The 23,744-nt window shown below is 32.9% G+C and overlaps 1 protein-coding gene across 3 annotated transcripts; it reads left to right on the top strand.

Annotated features, from left to right (window-relative positions):
- Window positions 1-1,942: 1,942 nt before the first annotated feature.
- Window positions 1,943-22,141, top strand: LOC132716088 (death domain-containing protein CRADD-like). Of its 3 annotated transcripts, none has more exons than XM_060699256.1 (3): window positions 1,943-2,097; window positions 11,391-11,722; window positions 20,428-22,141. In XM_060699256.1, the coding sequence occupies exons 2-3, from the start codon at window positions 11,395-11,397 to the stop codon at window positions 20,748-20,750; spliced, it is 651 nt and encodes a 216-aa protein (XP_060555239.1). In that variant the 5' UTR covers window positions 1,943-2,097; window positions 11,391-11,394; the 3' UTR covers window positions 20,751-22,141. The 3 variants fall into 3 exon arrangements, with proteins under 3 accessions (XP_060555239.1, XP_060555241.1, XP_060555240.1); XM_060699258.1 differs by lacking the exon at window positions 20,428-22,141 and adding an exon at window positions 13,180-13,534; XM_060699257.1 differs by having other exon boundaries at window positions 1,986-2,114.
- The last annotated feature ends 1,603 nt before the right edge of the window (window positions 22,142-23,744 follow it).

Genomic DNA, 23,744 nt, shown 5'->3' with positions numbered 1-23,744 from the left:
TTATTCAATTATTATTATTTTTGAAGAGGGTAAAAGTTGGAGTAGATCATATATATTATCGGTAGTCTGTACTTTGTATTGAAATATTCTAGGTTGCTAACATTAAAACATAATGCTCTATTTGCCTAAAGAACTGGTTTGGAATTGCTTTTTATAGAATATTCTCTTCTGTCTTCTGTCTGGCAGTTTCAAAGCCATAACCTGAGCACCCGAGGCATATTTATGTGTTCAATACTTTCTCCTTGTTTTGTTAGGTAAATGCCATTTGCCATGCCAACAAGTTCAAAGAATTGAATATTTGTATTCAGTCATACGCTCAGTCTTCGCTGCTACATCAACTTTTACAACAAATTTTCTCTTTACACCAGGTTGTATGTTTTGTATCAGTTCTATGAATTGTTGTGATCTTGGTTCATTAATATCTAGTGATGATTTGTACTATCTTAATTACTGTGCTTTTGGTGGATTTAACCTACATCGATCTTCATTACTGTACTGCAGAATAGAGAAAATCAATCCTGAAAGAACGTTCAAACGGGCAAAATTGAAAATGTTGAAGGTCCAGTTTGATTGAGCCTGTTCATGGACGGTACTGGAAAGTGCAAATTAAACTAATTCGACCAGTTCGCACATCTTATCATCTTTCATTGAAAATAACGCAGCAACGTCGTCTACGCTTATTTATTATATTATTGTAGTGATCTGCTAACAGCACACCTTCTTGTCTTAATCAGGAACGTATATGTCATACAAAACCTATTTTAATCAGCTCCTTGTATAATGTCAAAGAAATGGTGTAATAATTAAAATGTCATGTGATACAACATCAAAGGCCTCCTGTGAAAGAAACATCATCTGCTTGGCGGACCTAGTTTTAAATAAAGCAGCAATAATTAAGACTTGAATTGCCTTTTGTGCTCCCAAATTGAAGGTTAGATTGTGTTGATTCCAAAAAACATGTATGTAAACTTATGCTGATATACATGTACAAGGGCTCTTTCAAGTAAGTTAAATAACATACAAATGTACGGTTGACTGATATATTACGAGTTACATGTAGTTACATGTACATGGATTGTCAACGTTTACATTTTTTGTATTCAAAAGTAAAAATACATGTACCTGTTGTATGTGTGCTAGGCAGACATGTGAACATCCGCATTCATTAATATGGTTAATGATATGTAGTATAACATTTGAAACATGGTATCACCTAACTTGAGATACTCACTTGTGAGTCAATAGATGTCAGATTTATTCAAATCCGAGTACAAGATACAAGAAACTTTATTTTAAGTCGGTTTACATATTACAAGAAACATTAGCTAATAAGCTAACAGAGACATATATAAAACATATTTACTAAATATAACAGATCTGAAAGTAAAAACATTTAAAACTAGTAGCAACTTTAGGCATGAAATAAAAACAAGATTAAGAAGTACTACATGTATACAATAAGATTAGCCTGGGATTCAGGCGTTGATATTTTTTTATTTATTCATAACTTACGCGCTATTTCACACTCGATCGTCATAGAGAACACAACATCTCTGGTTTTGATAGTATCGATTTGCCGAACAGAAGCACATAAAAAATCGACAGACTGGAACCTAGGCTACAATAAGATGACAAATTAAAGCAAAGTATATGTATGTGTTATAGACTACATGTAGCTCTCTCACTCATGCTCACATTAATTTTCTTAATGACGTCCTCATTAATAGAGGTTGAAATATTATTTTTTATCAGAACGGCTTATATTAAGTTTATATATATATATGATGATCAGTACATGTGCTGGAATAGACAAATATACATTTTATTTGGATTTTAAAGGCGTTTTGAGCTCCACACCCAAGTGCCTGTGTGTAAAAAAAGCAGAGTTGCAATTAAATAAATTTAGTTTTACACAAAATTTGTTACTAAAAATTGAAATTACAACAAACACTAGATCAAGCTAACGACTAAATTTATGATCTAAGATCACTTGGCAGAGGTGCCATTGGTACCGAACTATGTAATCCGGAATGCTGAAACGGCCATTATCAAAGATTTGTCAGAAACCGAAAGAAAAGTTTACTTAATTTGGTAAAGGTAAAACTCTATTTTTGGTATGCTTCTTTTCTTAATCTTAAAATGTAATTTTGCATATATGTCAATAAATTTAATCGTACGTACTATAATGCAGGAGTGTTGTTGTTTTTAATGTGTACTAAATAGTATATATTTCGGACAACAGGATTTCGGATTATTTCAGATTCACGAAAAAATTTCATACGTCCGATAAATTATTGGCGTAACAGAAAGTACTAGCTCACTAGATTAGAATCGATAAGCATACAGACCATAAGTATCAATTTTGAATATGTAAATCTTAACAATTGTTTAATATCAGAAAAGGACAATGTAAAATTAAAACAAGATTTACTGCTTGGTAAGAATTAGTAACGATTCGCCACATAACGATTCCCCACAGTTAAATAACGATTCGCCACAGTTAAATAACGATTCGCCACAGTATGATTATAGATCTAACAATGATTTTTTTTTAGTTATCAACAAACTTTTTCCATTTGTTTTAATAATTTGACAATGACAATAATTTAATAATGTTTCTTAATACAAGTAACATGAACTTAAAGCCCCCATCGCGGATTTTCAATTTATCAAAGTAACATTATTACAGGAGTACATTTACAAGAAAGTAATTATATGTTGAAATAAATATTGAATTAATCATAAACATAAATGTCAATTAATATTTATATATATAAATATATGTTTCATATATATTATGATATATATGTCAAATATTAAAAAAAAGATATTGCAAAAACATGTGATCATTACGAAAATTGATTTAGGATAATTGATTAAAGAACGCATATCTAAAACATTTGTCACACCTTTAATTTTAATAAGCCAATCACCTTAAGCTTGTTGTAGAAATATTTATTTGACGCCGAAATAATCCTTTAATTATCTGACAATGTGATCAGATTTCAAAACAATGCGGCAATTAAGCTTATTTATGTAAATTTTGTAATAAAATATGTTAGTTACAGTGATTAATCTAGAAATTCCTTACAATGCGTCGGATGATGCACATGTTTGAAAACAATGAGTCCTGCAGCATAATCAATGAGTCATGTAGCAAAATAAATGCGTCTTTTTAATAGCAGATCCTTGACATGATTTGCATGTTTTATATAACAAGCGATTAAGTAATTAAAGGGCATAAAAAAGTTATTTTTGGTACTAATATTAATTGCAGGCAATACAATTTTTATTGGCTGCTCAAAAATCTAATTTGCATAATTTATATTTTCTTACTACTTATGTCTAATACTGTGCATTATCCATTTTAATTGTTCGTAATTTGCACAAAATGTCCCTCTCACACTGTATACATACTGACGACTTTTATTGCTCCTTGTATGCCTCTGTGTAGAAAGCATACACAGACAGACCTTTTGATCATGAAAAAAGTCATGCACAATGTTACCCTGATCGGTTAATCACCCTGTCAAATATTCTGATGACGTAACAGTCACAGACATCTTTTTTTACACTCCGCGTGAACTTGAGTGACCTTAGGGGAAATCATTACACACCTGTCAGATTATACTGTAACTTACAGCATTTCTTAAAATAGCAACACTTTTTTCAGTTACCGATAATTATTTTAAAAAATTAAGTAGATTTGCTTTATTGGATTAAATTTACGATAGTAGAAATGCAGTAGTAGGTGGGAAAGGGATTAGGTAAGTAGATAACTTGGAAAAATGCTATAGGGAAATGGATAAACTCAAGAATATGCGTTATTACAGGGGAATGGGTAACCTGTTGCTGTTGGTACCAGTTTTGTCTGGATGACTAAATAACATACAATATAAGTCTGGGACAGATTTTAGATGCGCCTTTGGCCATTTGCTGACGATTTTCCTGTGCCCTTCGCCAATGTCTGCATATTTCACCATTGTAGGCGAATCGCTCTTATGCAAAATGGACGCTCTGATTGGCTAATGCCGATAATGGGCGGTTACCGATCACAAGCAACAATTGCTTGGGATTTAACGTTTCAAGCAAATGGGGGATTAGTCTTGCACCTGTTATCATCGGAAATTAAATTATTCAACTGAAGAAATTGAAAAATTATTCAACTAATGAAATTAAAGTAATCAATCTGTACATAGAAATCACTTATCGTGATATTTTGGACCATAAACTTCCTGATTTGCATGCGTCAGATTGAACGCACATATTTTGAAACTGTGCGTCTTTTTTTATTTTTATGCGTATTTTACGCAAGACGCACATCTAGATTAATCACTGTAGTTATATAAATGTGTATAAATTAGTAGAGTTATTACAATCAGATAATAAAGCTATACTTGTAAATTTAGGAAAATATATAGATGTAGCTAATAAAAAGCGACAAGAATTGTTACTACCCGTTGTTAATTCATAACACATTTTGAAATGTTAATTGTTTCAACTTATTATCGTTAAAAAGATACATGTAATACTATACTTTTGACGCTGTTATTGTCACGTCTTTTCTGTTTTTTGGTGTTCTCTTCTTACTGGAACCTTTTATTATTATGAATGATATAATGAAATTGTGATGTTCTTTGTTCCTTTATTTGCAGCTGTCTGTTCTCCGTTAGAATGTCATCAGTTAAAACTTTTTATGTTCTTCTTATTTTTTTCTTTGCTTTTGTAATGTGACCACACAGTTATAAAATGTGTTACGTAATTTTGTTAATAAAATATTTGGTTTTCGTGTGTTTTTTATTCAATAAAAGCTGTATTCAGTGTAATTAATTTATGTAATTAACAAATGGAAACAAATTTCCATCAACAATTTGAAAACAGATGTGAAAAAGTTTGTATTTGAACACGTGGCGAATTGTTATTTAACTGTGGCGAATCGTTATTACTCTGTGTCGAATCGTTATGTGGCGAATCGTTAGTGTGTCGAATCGTTACATTACCCTTGGTAAATAACTATAAGCTATTTTTAGATGGTGATTGTTGGCATGCCTCTTTGATTAGATAAAGGGTCTGTTGGATCTTGTGGATTGGTCTATAGCACCTGATAAAAATGTATATAAATATCTGGACATGTTTATTCAACAGTTGTATCATGATGGATTAGATAATTGGATTAAAATGGAATTATTGTATGAAAATTAAATAAATAAATAAATAATCTTGCATGTAGAATTAGTAAATAAATAAATAAAATGAATATAAAAAGAATATAACAGAATGAATGAATGAATCGGTTGCTTTATAAAATATACATAAATTATTTATCCACTAATTGGAATAAATAAAAAAAGAACAATTTATATTTACCTTACTTACAAATGTTGCTAACAAATTAAGTAAACTAACCGGTATCACATGCCATGTGTTGCCAGTTCCCAAATTTATCACAACTGCAGCATCATTATCAGACACAATTTTCCTGCATGTAATACACAGATCATCAATAATGTCATTCATTAAACAAATAAATAGCACCAGTTATGTAAATTAAGCACAAAGTTAGAGCACAAATTTGTCACAAAATGAATGTAACTTCTTCTTCCAATATAGTACAGACACCTTCCGGCGTATACTCGTACTAGCGCAGCGCGGTGTGAGAAGTGTCTATGTATGTACAAGAGTGATTTAAAAATTACTATGTATAGTGCTGGTAAAAAGGTAAAAACACCTGACTGTGAGTGGTAGTACTTCCCTCTTGAAGCTGTCTATGGTTGTACAGCTTACAGCTGTCTGGGGAAGACTATTCCAGAGGCGGATGGTGTCTGGGAAGAAGGATCGCTGGTAGCACTGGGTCCTTGCAAATGGTACCAGGTAGTGAGCAGAGATGATTGGGGTGAGGTTGGATGTAGGGACTTCAACTAGGCCATTTACTATGCGGCACATCATGGTCACCTTGGCATGGGCTCTGCGTTCTCGGAGGGTAGGCCACTGTAAGTGTTGCAGCATCGGTGTCACACTGCTGGTTCTTCTGTAGTCTGAGAAGACCATTCTTGCCGCTCGGCGCTGCACCATCTCCAGTTTCCAGATATTTGCCTCAGTGAATGGGTCCCAGATGATAGAGGAGTATTCCACCAGAGGTCTCACGAGGGTCATATAGCAGAGCTCTTTGGTCCTTCTTGGGCATTGATGGATGTTTCTCTGTAGCAAGGATGTGACATTGTTGGCTTTCTTTGTAGTAAGGTCAATGTGATGGTTCCAGTTTAGTGACTTTTGGAAGTTGAGGCCTAAATATTTTGCTGTATCTACTTCTTCTAAGATGTGTCCATGGATGTTATATGGTTTTCTGATTGGTTTTCTCTTGTTTGTTATGTGGAGTATCTGGAATTTTTGAGGGTGGAATTCCATCAACCAATCCTTTTCCCATCTTTGTAGTCCCTCTAGGTCTATCTGTAGGGCTATAGCATCTTGGTCTGAGTGGATTGAGCGGTAAAGGGCACAGTCGTCAGCAAACATTCTAGTGGTGGATTCAGGTGATACATAGTTGGGTAGATCATTTATGAATGTAAAATTAGAGAGGTCCTAGAACACTGCCTTGTGGGACACCGGACTGGACAGGTGCTTGGACTGACAGACCTGTAGCCTTGTGTGGATTAAGTCCTGCAAGGATCTTCTGTACTCCGCTCTCTGTGATTGTAATATGGTATGTCCAACCGGATCATGTGGGCTTGGTCCCCTATCAGGAATCGTTGAGATGTCTTCATCCTTGTTGAATACTGAAGAGAACTGCTCATTTAGGATATTGGCTTTTGTGTCGCTGTCGGAGTGAGTCATGCCTGTTTTTGCTTTCAGTGGTGCTACTCCCTGACTGTCTGTTTTCTTGCTTTTAATGAAACTGTAGAACCTTTTGGGATTTGAGGCAGGCTCTGGACTGACAATATTGTTGACATACCGTATAAGTACTTTTTTCTGCGGGAACTTTATTTCTGCTATTTCTGCGGTTTATAACGACACCGCAGATTTCAAAACCGCAGAAAATTAAGTCTTTCGCTATGTCTACATGTATTTCAGAATATGTCTTAATATGTAACATAACATTATCAGCTTTTGTAGATGGGAATTTTTCTTTATGTATCCATCATGAATAAAATATTAGAAAAAAGTTACTTTACTTGTTCTTTTTGTTTAAAAAATATCATGTTTGTATGATTTTCGCTCACCCTAAGCTTGATTGACGGGTGCAATAAACATACCCACTATATAGTGTCTACGTGCGATTTTACCATTGTTTATTTTTCACACTTCATATTTATACACATGCAGTATTACAATTAATTGTTGTCATTGCACGTTGTTGATTTGTATTTATTAACGTTTATGTACCGATACATGGTGATTACGATGAACACACATTATAAGTCGTCTGCATGTTTACCGGAAAGAATGTACAACAGTACATGTTACATCAACAAATCTTGAAATATTGTCTGTTTGTATCGGTTAATTTTGTAACAATATCTAAATTAAAACGCAGAAATAAAAAACATCAATGCGAGAATGATGACGCCGCAGAAATAAGATACGCAGAAATCTAAATCCCCTTATTTTAACCAAAATAGCAGAATATTAAGCCCGCAGAAATAAGTACTTATACGGTACTCATTTTAGGCCTCTTGACATGCCAGTCTAGATTTTTTCTTGAGATCTTCATATCGTTTCATGCTTTTATGAGACTTGGTGGATTTTGCCCGGGCATATGCTCGCTTTTTCCTTTGACTCAACTGTTTGATGTCTTTGTTTATCCGTGGCTGGCTAAATCTAAAGCTGCTCATCTTGGATGGCACACAGGAGTCCAGGACTTTCAGGAGATTGTCTTTTATGTCTGCCCACATATAGTGTTGATATGGCTAATTGTTGTGTAAGTTTCTATAAAGTGTTGTTGAAATTGGTGACATTTGCTTCTCAGTTGGTCTATATCTGCATTCTTCCATAGATGTATAAGTCTTTTGACAGGTTTAGATCTTTTAGCCGATGCACTGGATTCATTGATTATTATATGGTAAGGATCAAACTGAAAAACAGACTTATTCATTACGAACAATTATTGCACGGTGATACTGTGTGGAGGGTTGTAAACACCAATTTTGCATTTTTTACTTTAAACCAATTAGAAAAGATAAAATCCATTATAATAGGCAATGATTAAGATACTTTGTTAGACAATAATATGGTCATTTCGATTAAACAGTAGAAAATATTGTAACTGTTTACGAATGAAAGTGGAAACGAATCAGTGTAACCGTGGGGGCCTTACTACCAAGCTTGTTAAAATGAAAGCCCTGGGAGCAAAATTCCCCAAGGAGGTCATGGGTTTCATTATATGTACATGTATGTAGTAAAATCTTTAAATATCATCTTTAGGTGGTGCGTTATAAATTTTGCTAAAATGGTTTCATGCTTAATGCTGTATGAGAAAAAAGATTTAAATGTCATCTTCTCCACCCATGACTTTGATAAAACTACATAAATAGGAATGCCCAGGTAATTAAATTGTGTCCATATAGATTTTATCCTCTGATGAGCAATTAAGGACCATTATGGCGCTCTTGTTTTCTAATTCTGAGAAGAAAATCTCTAGGATGCCTTAGTGACTGGCACACAATATCTGAGACAATCACTGACATACAGGGCATTATGTTTCCTTTCTTCGAAGTGTTGACAAATACCCATTCATCAAAGAATTAAAAGGTAATAAAAGGAAAGCAATATGTAGTACTTGGGATAAGATTCTGAACATCTCAGCAATGGGGAAATGCACTACACATGTATAGAAAATCTACATCAACTTTGTATAAGGAACTGGAACTTTTCGGAACTCTTATATTTAACTGTGGGCTGTTTTAAAGTCAAAATTAATTATACAGTTTAATAAATATTTAATTGTTTGGTTTTTATTTTGTACATGTTCAATGGATCTTGCATATATAAAAACACTTTCTGAAATTTCATAGTACTTCACCAGGTAATTGTATTATTTGAAACATACACTTACTTGCATGTAAACCTCTTATTTAATACATAGTCATCTCAGTGCCCTTTTTGCACATATTAATCTGTAGTGCTTCACATATTTGAGTCCTTGAAAAATTAGAAAATTCTTTAAATTTTTGTCATGGATGGTTTGTATGAACACTGTTTATTCTTTCATGAGTAAAGATATCAAATAGATTTTTAAGTATTAATTACATTAAATTCCAGCTGTTTTCTTAATAGAATTATCATGTAGAAATATATAGAGTACATGTATATTCAAGTTTTTTCTATAAATACAGGATTTATTTTCATCGAGAGGAATGAAAATAAATATTTCATGAGTGGTTGGGAGCCTCAAGTGAAATATGATTTTCATATCACAAGATGAAAATAAGTCCTTGTAGTTTTAGCAAAAAAACTTGAATTTTCTGTTTATTATGTACTTTTTCTCTTTTTTAGCTCACCGGTGAGCTTTTGTGATCGCTTTTCATCCGGCGTCCGTCCGTCGTCCGTAAACTTTTACTTTAAATGACATCTCCTCATAAACCACTAAACCAATTTCATCCAAACTTCACAGGAATGTTCCTTTAGTGGTCACCTTTGAAAATTGTTCAAAGAATTTAATTCCATGCAGAACTCTGGTTGCCATGGCAACCAAAAGAAAAAACTTTAAATATCTTCTTCTAAAAAACCCAAAGAGCTAGAGCTTAGATATTTGGCATGAAACATCTTCTAGTGAGTGTCTACCAAGTTTGTTCAAATAAAAGCCCTGGGGTCAAAATTGGCCCCGCCCTAGGGGGTCATTGATTTACCCTATATGCGTATAGTAAAAACTTTAAAATTCTTCTTTGAAAGAACCCAAAGAGCTAGAGCTAAGAAATTTAGCATGAAACATCTTCTAATGGGTGTCTACCAAGTTTATTCAAATAAAAGCCCTGGGGTCAAAATTGACCCTGCCCCAGGGGGTCATTGATTTTCCCTATATGCATATAGTAAAAACTTAAAAAATCTTCTTTTAAAGAACCCAAAGAGCTAGAGCTAAGATATTTAGCATGAAACATGTTCTAATAGATGTCTACCAAGTTTGTTCAAATAAGAGCCCTGGGGTCAAAATTGGCCCCTCCCCGGGGGTCATTGATTTTCCTTGTATGTGTATAGCAAAAACTTAAAAAATCTTCTTTGAAAAAAATAAAATAGCTAGAGTTTAGATACTAAGTGTGAAACATTTTCTAGTGAGTGTCTAACAAGTTTGTTCAAATAAAAGCCCTGGGGTCAAAATTGGCCCCGCCCCGGGGGTCATTCATTTTCCTTAAATGTGTATAACAAAAACTTAAAAAATCTTCTTTGAGAAAACTCAAATAGCTAGAGTTTAGATATTAAGTTCGAAGCATTTTCTAGTGAGTGTCTACAAAGTTTGTTCAAATAAAAGCCCTGGGGTCAAATTGGCGCCGCCCCAGGGGACATTGATTTTCCTTGTATGTGTATAGCAAAAACTTAAAAATCTTCTTTGAAAAAACCCAAATAGCTAGAGTTTACAATGTAGATATTAAGCCTGAAACATCTTCTAGTAAGTGTCTACAAAGTTTGTTCAAATTAAAGCCCTGGGGTCAAAATTGGCCCCACCCCGGGGGTCATTGATTTTCCTTATATGTGTATAGCAAAGACTTAAAAATCTTCTTCGAAAAATCCGAATAGCTAGAGTTCAGATATTTTGCATGAAACATTTTCTAGTAAGTGTCTACAAAGAATGTTCAAATAAAAGCCCTTGGGTCCAAACTGGCCCTGCCCCAGGTGTGTCATTGTTTTTAACTATATGTGTAAAGAAAAATCTTGACCAGCTAGACCTTAGATGTTTAGCATGAAACATCTTCTAAAGGGTGTCTACCAAGTTTGTTCAAATAAAAGCCCTGGGGTTAAAACTGGCCCCGCTACGGGGGCCTATATACAGGTGAGCGACTTCAGGGCCATCATGGCCCTCTTGTTTTGACCTTACAATTCTTAAGACTTCTTCTTAAATTTTGTGTATTGGCTAAATTTAGAAGAAAGTAGTCCGGCAAGACACCAGTGTAAATGTTGAAAAATACTTAACCCTTAAAGTGCTGGAAATTAAAGTGTTAAGCCTTTGCCACCAGTATAGAGCCAAGCCAGTCTGCATATCCGTGCTGTCTGACCAGGCTCTATACTGTTGGCTGACAAACTTTAAATATTCAAATTGATATCCCTAAAATTGATAAATGACAGTCCCAAAAATGGAAGTGGGACAAGTCCATTTAAAATATTTAGCATTTTCAGGGTTAAGGTCTTGTGATTCTCCGCACTGTTGTTGGCAATTACAGGTTAATTTTATTTATTAATTATAGGAAGATGCCTTTAACCAGTGGCAAGATGCTGTTGGATCATGAGAGAAAGATAAAAAAGAATTTATTAGCCTTGAAGAAAGACATGGATGCTAGAGATCTGACTGACTTCTTTATACAGGAGGAGATATTTGACTTCCCAGATATAGATAAAATTAATGGCTATAACCCAAACACTACTGATAATAGAAATAATTGTTTCTTTCAATTACTGTTCCAAAGTGGTGAAAGGGCGTATGATGTATTCTTGCGTGCATTACGACAGAATCAGCAAGATTATTTAGCAGATTTAATCGAAAATACACAAGTAAATGATGGGCAAGCCCAGGCAACAGGTGAGTATTGTTTTATACAAATAGTGGAAAAAAATATTTTTAAGCCCATCAGAATACAAGAGTGTTGCATTTAACTCTTCATTTGCCATTTTCAGCTCAACCTTTTCAAAGGAAAAAAAGAGCTTTAGCTACAGTCATGTTGTTGTTGCCAATGTCATTTCATTTTATGGATTGAAATTATTGAAATTGCTTAAGTTGTCATTACTTTACTATTTATTTACAGACCTGAGTTAGACAAAAGAACACATGGCAAAACTGACATGTTGAATTATTCTGATATGACCTTGACCTTTAATTGACCTTCAAGGATCAAATGATTGGAATTTACTTAAATTGTCATTACTTTGAAATTTGTTTATGGATTTGGTTCATTCTTTTACAAAATAACACTTATTACAAAACTGGCAATGATGATTGAATGCAAATGTGACCTTGACCATCAAGGTCAAATATGAAATTTATATGATAATTTGTTCAACAGTTATGTTTTCTATAAGTATTTCTTACTGCAATATACTTTCTTTAATGTGTTTGACCTTAAAGTAAGAAAACATTGAGCGTTTTCCCCACCTGGTGGTGGCTATTGTGGTTTATTCCAGATTCATTTAACAAAATATTATATGTGATGAAAATCATTCAGAATGCTTTAACATTAACCAAGACAGCTTAACTTTTTCAAAGAAAATTTTGAGCTATTGCTACAGTCTAATTGTCGTTACTGCTGCCACCGCCATCCTTTGGGCAGGAGGCCATTAGTTTTTTATTTGTTAATCATTTAATGGATTGTCTTCATACTTGGACACAACAACCCTCTAGACAAGACCTTAAAGACTGACCCACTCTTTTTATAAATTGCACATTGCAGCTAAATTCTGATGGGTATTTATAGAAATTTCTTTGGGCCACCTGTGTTATTTATCATTCATGGAAGTAAATTATGAAATGTAAAAGAATTATGGCAAAATGTAAACTTATTTTGACTTTCACTTGTTCACTTACTATATACCCTTGGAATGGCATACTGTGTATTTAAATTGTCATAACTTTGAATGACCTTGACTGTCAAGGTCAAATATGAAATTTAAATTAATGTTTGTACAAAAAAAAAGCTTTTTTTGGAGTTCTTTTTATTATAATATTCTTCCTCTGATGTATAAGAAACTGTCAAGTGTGTCTACAATCTGTTGGGCTTTTGTGAAAATTGCACATTATGCTCAAACTTTAAATTTATATTTCTCCCCCAATTTTTCCTAAGAAAGTTTTCATGCAATTTTAGAACAAAAGTGATTATCTTGTTAATTTTTTTTTTTACACAAAAATATTTTAAAAAACTTCCCTTTTTTGTGTGTTTAGTTGAGTTTAGTTGAGAATTTTTATTTTTAGTTTTAAGCATTTTAAAAATGTTGAAATTCATGTGCGTGTGTGGTGTTCAGGCTACATGTATATTTTTGTTGCAGAACCATTTAGCTGGATATACACCATCCCTCAAAATGTTCGGTCTCGCAGATTAACAGAAAAAGATATCAGCCGATTAGCTCAGACCCTTGGCAGTGACTGGCAATTTGTTGCATATGACCTAGGACTTTCAAAAGTTGATGTAGATCATTGTATAATGGGATACCCAACTCCCCTAATGCAGATTTACTCAGCATTGCAGAAATGGAGAGTTAGACAGCCATCATTATGTACATTGGATCATTTTGTGAAAGTAGTAAAAGACTGCCAGGCTACATCAGTTGACTCGGGTGCTATGTATGAAATTGCCAAAAATATGTAGGGTCAAAATCAAACAGAATTCAAATTTGACTAATCTGACCTCTTTGTGATACACCTATTAATTCTCACATGTTTGTATACATATACTTGTATATTGTATTGTCATGATTGACTTGTATGGTTTTAAAAATGGAACTACACAGTATTATTCGTCATTATTAAAAAGCTAAAATTGAATTGCATACCTTAGTAGAATACGGTAGCCTTACATCAGTCTGCACACTTTTACATGATGGACTTAATCAGTCTGCACATTTTTTTATACAATAAGACACAATAAAATATATACATTTATTAACATAACTTTCATGTAATTGTTTACAATAATTCTATACATATCTATTATACATGTATAATATATCTTATAATTGAAAAGTCAACTGAACGAAGACTTGATGTAAACTTTTTCTTATCTACCTTCTTTTTATTTATCCCAAGCTTAATTCATGAAATGGATTTGCCTTTTTTGAGTGTGATACAGTCAATTTGAAGTTTTGAAAGATTTCAATACATGTAGTGGAATATGAAAAAGCTTGTCCTACTGGTTGAATGCGCGTGCTGGCGTAGCTGTATACTGGAGGCTAAACACTTTCGGGTCAGCAGGATATATAAGATTAAATTATAAACCTTATTGAACGCTATTTCGGTTATATAAAAAAAATGCTTTCCAGCTTTCGGGATTAACAGTCTATTTAAAGTGTTACAGATATAAGTACTTACATATAGCTGTGCAAAAAAATTTTGAAGTTTCAATGTAGCATTTATCACAATAAAATTCATGAAATGCAGACTTGGTCTGATTGAGCTGAAATAAAGTTCATTGACGAATGTCATTGACAATTCAAAGTAATCACATGTTGATAATTTCCTGAGCATAATTGTCGCAAATAATGGATTTGATGAAACAGTCCTAGTTCAAAGTATCAAAGTGCAATTGAACTATGAAAAATGTTCAATACTAATAATTTAGGGCATGCAAATTATATGGACAATTGCCTTGTGTACGACATTTTAATTTCTGTTACCATGCAACCACCAAATTTGCCAAAAATATATTGTGGCCTACTAGATTTTACTATCATCAAAGATTTAAATTTTGTGCTGCAATTTTACTCAAAGGATAGATAGATCAAAGGCTTTTCACCCGTTGGTTACACGTTATCATTAAGTGACTAATCTGATCATTTTATAGCCTTGCACGTTCAAAATTAAATTCTTTAGAATGCTGTTAAAGTGACACAAACGCTCCTTTCATCACAAACAAAGGGGATCATCCCTCGAACGATCATTTTGATGGGGGCAGCGCAAAAATCTCATTTTTGTAAGCACATTTCTCAAACTTGTGTTTGGTGAATGAATGTTTTTACGCTTTCAAAAAAAGCAAATGTTGCCTTAATGAAAAGAATAAAATAAAAAAAACATCATTGAAATTATCGATATTGAATTGTTTACGCCTGATGTTAGCTATGATAAATCTGTCTGTCATAGCATACATTGGCCTCATTTTGATTGGCACACTTTTTCTCAGAGTATTGTTTCATTGTCATCAACAGCTGCATTTGTGCTAGAACCTAAGCCAGCCATCATATGTTTCATTCTTTAATAACTTTGTATGTGTATGTAAATCTCCTATATGAAACAGAAGATCCTGACGGTGCTGTTACGTTGATATTTTGAATTTCTGCATTTTCCTATTTCCAACACAATTATTTGTAACAACAAAAAATGATTTATCATGTGAGACACATACTCTATATGGATGTTTTATATCTATCTTGTACGATGTTAATATCTGACCTGTTTGTGATATCTGTACAATGGTGTTTGTTTTACGACTACACACCAGGATAGAATCAGAGGGACCAACTGCTGCACCACATGGTTCCTGTAACTGATCATCCTTCACTTCGACTCTCGTGTTTGTTTTGATATCATAAATGTAGACTATATGCTCGTATCTATCTGTTATCACCACTTTGTCACTGTTCATTATGTAAGTACTAAAGCTGTTGCCTTTAGGATATGTCTTGTTTGGAAAGTTGACACTAAAATCATGCTCCTCTCCAGTCAATGATACAATACGAACAGGTCTTGGATAATCATAGGTCCCTACGGCAAACTGTATATCATCTTTTAAACATATGGAGTAATATTTCGTTTTCACTTTACATGTCCTGCTTGAAATTATTTCATTACATTTACTAACATGTAAAAATTGTATATTGCATCCTTTACCACTTGTTATCCCTACTTCCTCCTCAGATACTACAACAACAGATAATGGTGTGTAAGATAGCTGATATGATCGTACTTTCTCAAGCTTCTCATTGTACACTAAACATTTCTTGTTTTTGTTATCCACAGCCACGAGTCTACCATCAGGTAGAAAATCTATACCTGTATATAACGCTTTTTTGATATCATCTCCCATTTTCTTCAAAACAATAGAAGCAACAGGTGTTAAATTAACAGAATTAACATCTTGCTGGCGATTGAACGTTAATTGTAATTGTCCTGGAACATATTTGGTAATTTGTAATGGCGGCAGGTTTAATGTTTCGTCAAATTGAAAAGAAATGTTCACTTTCTCTAATCTCTGACATTCCTCCTTGATGTTTCTGCAGAGAGCATTGACATTACTCTCCATTTTATGTTCTGTTATATATTTCTGCACTGGAGTTCCATTTTTGAAAATGCTTTCAATCATCTTTAAGCACGATGTTACATCAGCCAAATGTTTCTCGTTAAGTGTTTGTTTCTTTGACAGATTTTCTAATGTTTCTCTCTGAACAGTTTCAGCTCTCTTGACGACGGAATCTTCTAAATCGTCAAACATTCTCATTACTTCGTCTCGCATTCGTCTAATCTTTACATGTATTTCTTTTATATCTTGAGCAAGTTGAACTTTTGAAAAACGAACATGTCTCGCAACACTCTCAGCAGCTTCTTTAGCTTCCTTCAGTTTCTCCCCTAAGGTAGAAATTGGTGAGGTTATTTTTCCAGCAATCTTCTCAATTTCTACAACGCTATGACATTTTCGATGATTAACAATAGCACACTTACTGCAGCATAGCTTCTTTTCATCTTCACAGAAGAATTCGAAAGAATGTTGATGTTGTTCACATAGATATATGGCCTTCATTTCAAACGAAATACATTCAGCATTAGCTTCTTCCACGCTCACCAATTTATGATTTTTCAAGATGGCAAGCAGGTTGTGTACATTTGAACAATCATGACATTGAAATTCATTACAAGCTGAACAAAACTTGTCAGCTACAGTTTGCTTATCTTTACATAAACATGGTTGACAAAAAATTTCCTTCACACAACCAGGAACATCATCATCCTCTCCTATTTTACTCCCACTATCCTCCATCTGTTTTAATGATGATGTTGTCAAACCTTTTGAAATTGCGCTGGGTTAATTCACTGTATTATCACTCCAAATTCATAACATGATAAAGTAAAATAAAAGATTTTTTATCTATTATCTGATATCCCATTCTTTTTAGCTCACCTGTCACAAAGTGACAGGGTGAGCTTTTGTGATCGCTTTTCGTCCGGCGTCCGTCCGGCCAGCGTCCGTCTGTAAACTTTTACTTTAAATGACATCTCCTCATAAACCACTAAGCCAATTTCATCCAAACTTCACAGGAATGTTCCTTTGGTGGTCACCTTTAAAAATTGTTCAAAGAATTTAATTCCATGCATAACTCTGGTTGCCATGGCAACTGAAAGAAAAATCTTTAAATATCTTTTTTTAAAAAACCCAAAGAGCTAGAGCTTAGATATTTGGCATGAAACATCTGCAAGTGAGTGTCTACCAAATTTGTTCAAATAAAAGCCCTGGGTTCAAAATTGGCCCCGCCCCGGGGGTCATTGATTTTCCTTATATGTGTATAGCAAAAACTTAAAAAATCTTCTTTGAAAAACCCCAAATAGCTAGAGTTTAGATATTAAGCATGAAACATCTTCTAGTGAGTGTCTACAAAGTTTGTTCAAATAAAAGCCCTGGGGTCAATATTGGCCCCGCCCCGGGGGTCATTGAATTCCTTATATGTGTATAGCAAAAACTTAAAAAATCTTCTTTGAAAAAACACAAATAGCTAGAGTTTAGATATTAAGCATGAAGCATCTTCTAGTGAGTATCTACAAAGTTTGTTCAAATAAAAGCCCTGGGGTCAATATTGGCCCTGCCCTGGGGGTCATTGAATTCCTTATATGTGTATAGCAAAAACTTAAAAATCTTCTTTGATAACACCCAAATAGCTACAGTTTAGATATTAAGCACGAAACATCTTCTAGTAAGTGTCTACAAAGTTTGTTAAAATAAAAGCCCTGGGGTCAAAACTGGCCCCGTACAAGGGGTATCATTGTTTTCAACTATATGTGTATAGTAAAAACTTGAAAAATCTTCTTTTAAAAAACCAAATGAGCTAGAGCTTAGATGTTAAGCATGAAACATCTTCTTATAGAGGTCTACCAAGTTTGTTCTAATAAAAACCGTTGGGTTAAAATTGGCCCTGCAGGGGGGGGGGGGTCATTGTTTTACATTGTATGTGTGAAACATCTTCTAATGGGTGTCTACCAAGTTTATTCAAATAAAAGCCCTGGGGTTTAAACTGGCCTTGCTCCGGGGGCCTATATACAGGTGAGCGACCTCAGGGCAATCATGGCCCTCTTGTTTCTGTCATAATATTTCAATCACATGATACAATATCAACTATATTAACCCTTAATCTGATTACCTTTGCTTCAAGCAGGTCAAGGTTAACCAACTGATAATTTAAATTAAGCTTCATTCTGTATTTAAATATGTCGAGCGCATTTTGCGTCAAACTTTAGATAAGAACCTCGAACACAATAGTAAGAATATATAAAATGGATACGGTATTTCAGTCTATTCTACGCTAAGAAACTAAACATGTAAACAAAGAGTAAATCAATGCTAGGAGGACTGGTGTTGACTAAAAGTCCGCCAAAATTATGTAACTTTACAGATATAATAATATTAACAGTAACCTAGTTTAAATCCATTTCACATGAAAAAAAACCAGTTTTTATATTATTTATTTTACTCGTTTGTTAAATATAGAGCGTTTAAATTTTTTATTTTTATAATTGCGAAACACTTTATTTAACAGTTAATCTTGTTTTACCAAGAGCGACCCAAGTTTCATATGAATTCGTTGACAATCATTCTAGTATACCAACACTTATAACTCGCAGATATTATGATAACACACATAGACAAAAGGTTAAAAATAATCGGCATTTTTTTTATATCTTTTGATATATTTTAGATTAGTAGATACTCATCATTACAATCACAAAAAAAGCATTAGTCTTTATATTATATGGACATTTAGAAAGTTTCCTTAGTCAAAAAAGTAAAATATCCGTTACTGGAGAAAGGAGGGATCAAATTTATGACCCTGGATATATGTTCAGCGCCTTAACACCACTAGGCCACAGATGATCTCCATCAAGTGATTGTGCTTTGGAAAAATTGACAAAAGGCTAAAATATCGACTTACATCAGTCTGCACAAGTTTGCAGGATGGACTTAAATCAATCTACACACTTCAGACTTACATCAGCTTGCACACTTCTGCACTCTGGACTTACATCAGTATGTACACTTTGGTAAGATGGCTTTACGTCAGTCTGCACACTTTGGTAAGATGGACTTACATCAGTCTGTACACTTTCAAAGGATGGTCTTAAATCTGTCTGCAATCTTTGGTAAGATGGACTTTCATCAGTCTGTAAACTTTCAAAGGATGGTCTTACATCAGTCTGTTCACTTTTAAAAGATGGTCTTACATCAATCTGTACACTTTCAAAGGATGGTCTTACATCAGTCTGTACACTTTCAAAGGATAGCCTTACATCAGTCTGCACCTCTTTGCAGGATGGCCATACTATGTAACTTGGGGCATTATCAACTTCATCGTCAATGATTTAAAAAAAAGGAACCGGTAACACAAGACTTTAACTTTGTTTAAGAAAAGCTGAAAGTATACACCTAACAGTCATTGGCCGGATCAAGTAATCGAACCTGGTACTAGTCATTATTGCTGGCAACCTTCAACGTGACCTCAGCATCTGAGAGAGTAAACAATACTTCAAGTGTTAAAGAAGTTTCAGAAGAATTGGGTTATATGTTGTAGTAAATGAAACTGTTCAATACTAAGGACTATTCAAAGCAAGGTGATGAATCATTTATATTTCAAGGTGGTGTTTATTACCAGTTCTTGGGACACATTTTGTCACTGTATTATATATCACATTTTACATGTATACATAATGGAAGAGAAAGGGAAAATAAAATATATTTAAAGTTATTCTAATATATGTATGTATATAATTTGTGAACACCATACAGCACTGTTTTTTTTTTAAAGATTTTTTATCAAAACATTATCTGATATCAATTTTTTGAAAGAATCTTTTAATGACAAATTCATAATAATAAAAAAAAACCTGAGACTTTCTAAAATGATTTGCTGTCTTGGTTGATGTATATATAAATGTTTCCTGAAAGAAAACCACAATATAATATATAAAAATAAATTTGATAGGTGTATAATTGATATACTTTATCTCTAGAAAAAAAAATGTGGTCAAAGATAAATATACCTATCAAGATTAATGAATGCAAATCTTGATTTCTGTCTGAATGAGTAAGGAATTTGAAATAACTGATATATAACTGATAAATTACATGTATATACAGCCAGATAAATCTCGAGTGTTATTTCAAATTCATTACAGTTCACCCATTTGACTGATAAATATGTAGAATCTGATGCTTTAATATTATTTTTGTTTTTTAATAAATTCATTATTATTATTGTACATCATTATGATTAATAAAGCACTTAAATAGTTAACTGATGTGATGACTACTTTCTAATTTACAGAACCGCATAGTTGGATTAACACAATACCACAACATGTAAGGTTTCGGACACTTACAGAAAAAGACATCAGTCGATTTGCTCAGACTTTAGGCAATGATTGGCAAATGGTAGCCTTTGATTTTGGACTGTCTAAAGTGGAGATAGATCACTGTATGATGGAGAATCAGACCCCTGTGATGCAGATTTACTCAGCCTTAAATAAATGGAGAGTCAGGAACATGGACGCTTGTACACTTAATAACTTTGTACAGAAACTTAAGGACTGCCAAGCCACTTCCGTTGACTGGAAGCAGATGGAAAGAATTGCTAGAGGCATGCAATGATATACCAGTATTTGTAGTTTATATGATTTTATATTGAAGTGTACTTATATATGTTACATGCATGTATAATCAAGTGGATGCTATTTGCCAGCTTGTAGAATGTTGGTGGTTTTACCTGGAATGGTAGTGGCATTGTGGTAGAATTACCAACCTTACATAAGCAGACAATATAGCTAGCTGACTTACCTGCAAAATTTAGCCCCTAACATCCTGAGCAGTGTGCGAAAACACAGGTTTCTTTCTAAATCATTGATATTCAAACTCATCTCAAAACTAGTACAAATTTTATGTCGATTTAAATGCTAACTATGTACTATACATTTGTATTATTTTTTTATTGAAATTAAAACATTGGAAGTTTACATTATGTAACTTATCTGAATTTTTATCCTCAGTATGTTTATTAAAAATATCATTTATAATTAAAATAATTTATTTGACTGTAGATGAGTTATAATACAAAAAATGTGCTCACTGAGTTCTTCCCCAGTGCCATCTTCTGTGTTAAATATTGCAGTTTGTAATGTTAGAACTGCAGGTACCTTCCAAGGAGGGCTATTTTATTGTATGCTGTAGTTATAGATAAAATTCCTCGTCCATAATTGTTATAACTTTCCCTGAAGTGTGTTGTTTTTAAAATATTGTAGAAGTAAGACAAATTTCTATGAAACTTGTTCAGACATAAGTTTTGTACTATATTGTTTGTGATGTTATTTTTCACAAGTCGAAGAAGTAATGTACATTTTCTATATACCAATAATTATTGATCATGTATATAGCTGGTAATATAACCAGTGGTAAAAAATATCATTTGACATATATTTTGATTTGTAAAACATTATCACTCCTTATCAATTACATATATTCAAACAACAGATATCAGTTATTGTTTTGGAAAAAAACTAAGTTAACTATCTAAACTTATGAAATTATGTTAACATTTTGTACTTGTTTGACTTTTCCTCAGAATTGAAGTGGGTTTTTTTTGTCATTTAATATAGCTTTATTTCTTTTACATCATAAAACTTTCCTTTTTTTACAAATTATGTAAAATGATGAAAAAATTTTACAATGTAATAAGATGATTACCCTTAAGGTAGGATGATTACCCTTAAGGTAGCTGCATTGCTGCAGTGTGCCTTTTTTTAAAATTTGTGTGACAGTTTGGTTACTTTCTTGTTGATGAACTAATTTTTATTGTTCTGTAATATACAATGTATAACTCTTTCTGTTATGATTTGTTTTCTGTTATGATTTGTTTTATAATATTGAAAAAATTTAATTACCAGTATATATACTTATTTCTTCAGATTTTTTCTTGTTTATGAATCATATAATACGGGAAAAATAACTTATAATAATGAATTAAATAAAGTACATGTATAAAGCAATATTATCTTCATCATTCTTTGATGTTTAGCATTTATTATAATACACAGATTGATGGTTTATTTTGTAAATCGTTGTTTCGTATGGAGTGTCACAGATCAATAGATCCTATCGAGGAGTGGATGACTCTATTGGATGTAAAAAATGAAATAAAGACATTGGTGGGCTCAAACCTTGACCTAAGCTGAAGGAAAAACATGTACTCAAACATTGGATTTGGCTTTTAGTGAATGTGTTATAAGGATCCATCCTGTTCGCTTACAGACCCCATTACAAGTAAAGAAACTGATAGCGAACAGCATGATCAGACTGCGCTGAGGCACTATGTTGGTTTTGTCATGGCACTGCTCATTTATGTTTACTCACAAAGACCCATTATTCTAGCTTTGATGAAATATGACCCTTTGTGAACACAACACAATTCTATGGTCAATGTCTAATACTCATAACTATGTGAAGTTTTTATTCAAATGAAATCTTCCTCATTGTTTTCCTTAGATTATCCAGGCTTTTGTTCTACAATCAAGCATTGAGAAAATGGAGTGCACTGTCCTAATAACAACTCTTCAAGTGTGCGGAAAGCTCTTGTTCAGAAGCATGTTTATGTGAACAAGGGATATAATCTCTTTGAAGTTTATAAGATACCCGACAGGAAATAATAAACTATAACAAGAATCTGAAATATTACATTTTTTTTTATCCATGAAATACATGTATATGAAAAAACATGACAAAAGCCATTAAAACATATCATTACAATGATCCACAAATATATACAACAAAATACATGTAATAATACACTCTACACATTATACCATTAATCTATAATGGATAATTTCTGTGTGATAAATATAGTTTCTATGGTAACAATGTTATAACTTGTTCTATGTAAGTATATTTAGTTACAACAGTGCTACATTGTTACCTCAGTATCACCAGGCATCACTATCTTGACTACAATGTAAAATATTTTGTGTACATTTGACAAAATGAATACTGTTTGTATATAATAAAAAAAATGAAATTTTATGATTTTTCTGGAGTTGCTTACCAGTTTATATATAAAAACCCAATGAATTTATATGTTTAAAGTTTACTTATTAAAGAAATTAAAATTCCTTACAACCAAACTGTAAATGTGCTGGAAAATATGCAAAAAAAACCCAAAAACAGGTGATTCAAGTAATTGCATGACCTGCAAAAATATACATTTCTTGTAAAGTTATTTTGATGCCAACCAATTGAGAAAATATTTTTTTAAAATAAATATCATAGGCTATGAATAATATTGTTTTAAAAAAAGAAAATTAAAAAAATTCTAATATAATAATAAAAACCAGATTAATAACAATAAAGCTAGGAAATGCTGAAGCATGTTAAGTGGTAGTTAGGTTAATCTATGAGTAGAAATCACTGATGCTGTGATTTGTAACTACATTTCTTTTATACATATTGATTAAATGTTTCCATAATGATTTAACCTTTTACTCTAGCGTACATATGTATGGGAAATATTACAAATCTATATATTGTTATCTTTTTTATATTAAAGAAATAATATCAGTCTGAATGGTGTTTATATCGTCTATTTAACACCTGTTTTAT

Source organism: Ruditapes philippinarum, unplaced genomic scaffold (assembly GCF_026571515.1).
Source record: "Ruditapes philippinarum isolate M1 unplaced genomic scaffold, ASM2657151v2 ctg579_1_1_1_1, whole genome shotgun sequence".
Taxonomy (NCBI): Eukaryota; Metazoa; Mollusca; class Bivalvia; order Venerida; family Veneridae; genus Ruditapes; species Ruditapes philippinarum.
The sequence above is the reverse complement of the archived record's forward strand: the minus strand, read 5'-3'. Positions and strand labels throughout refer to the sequence as shown.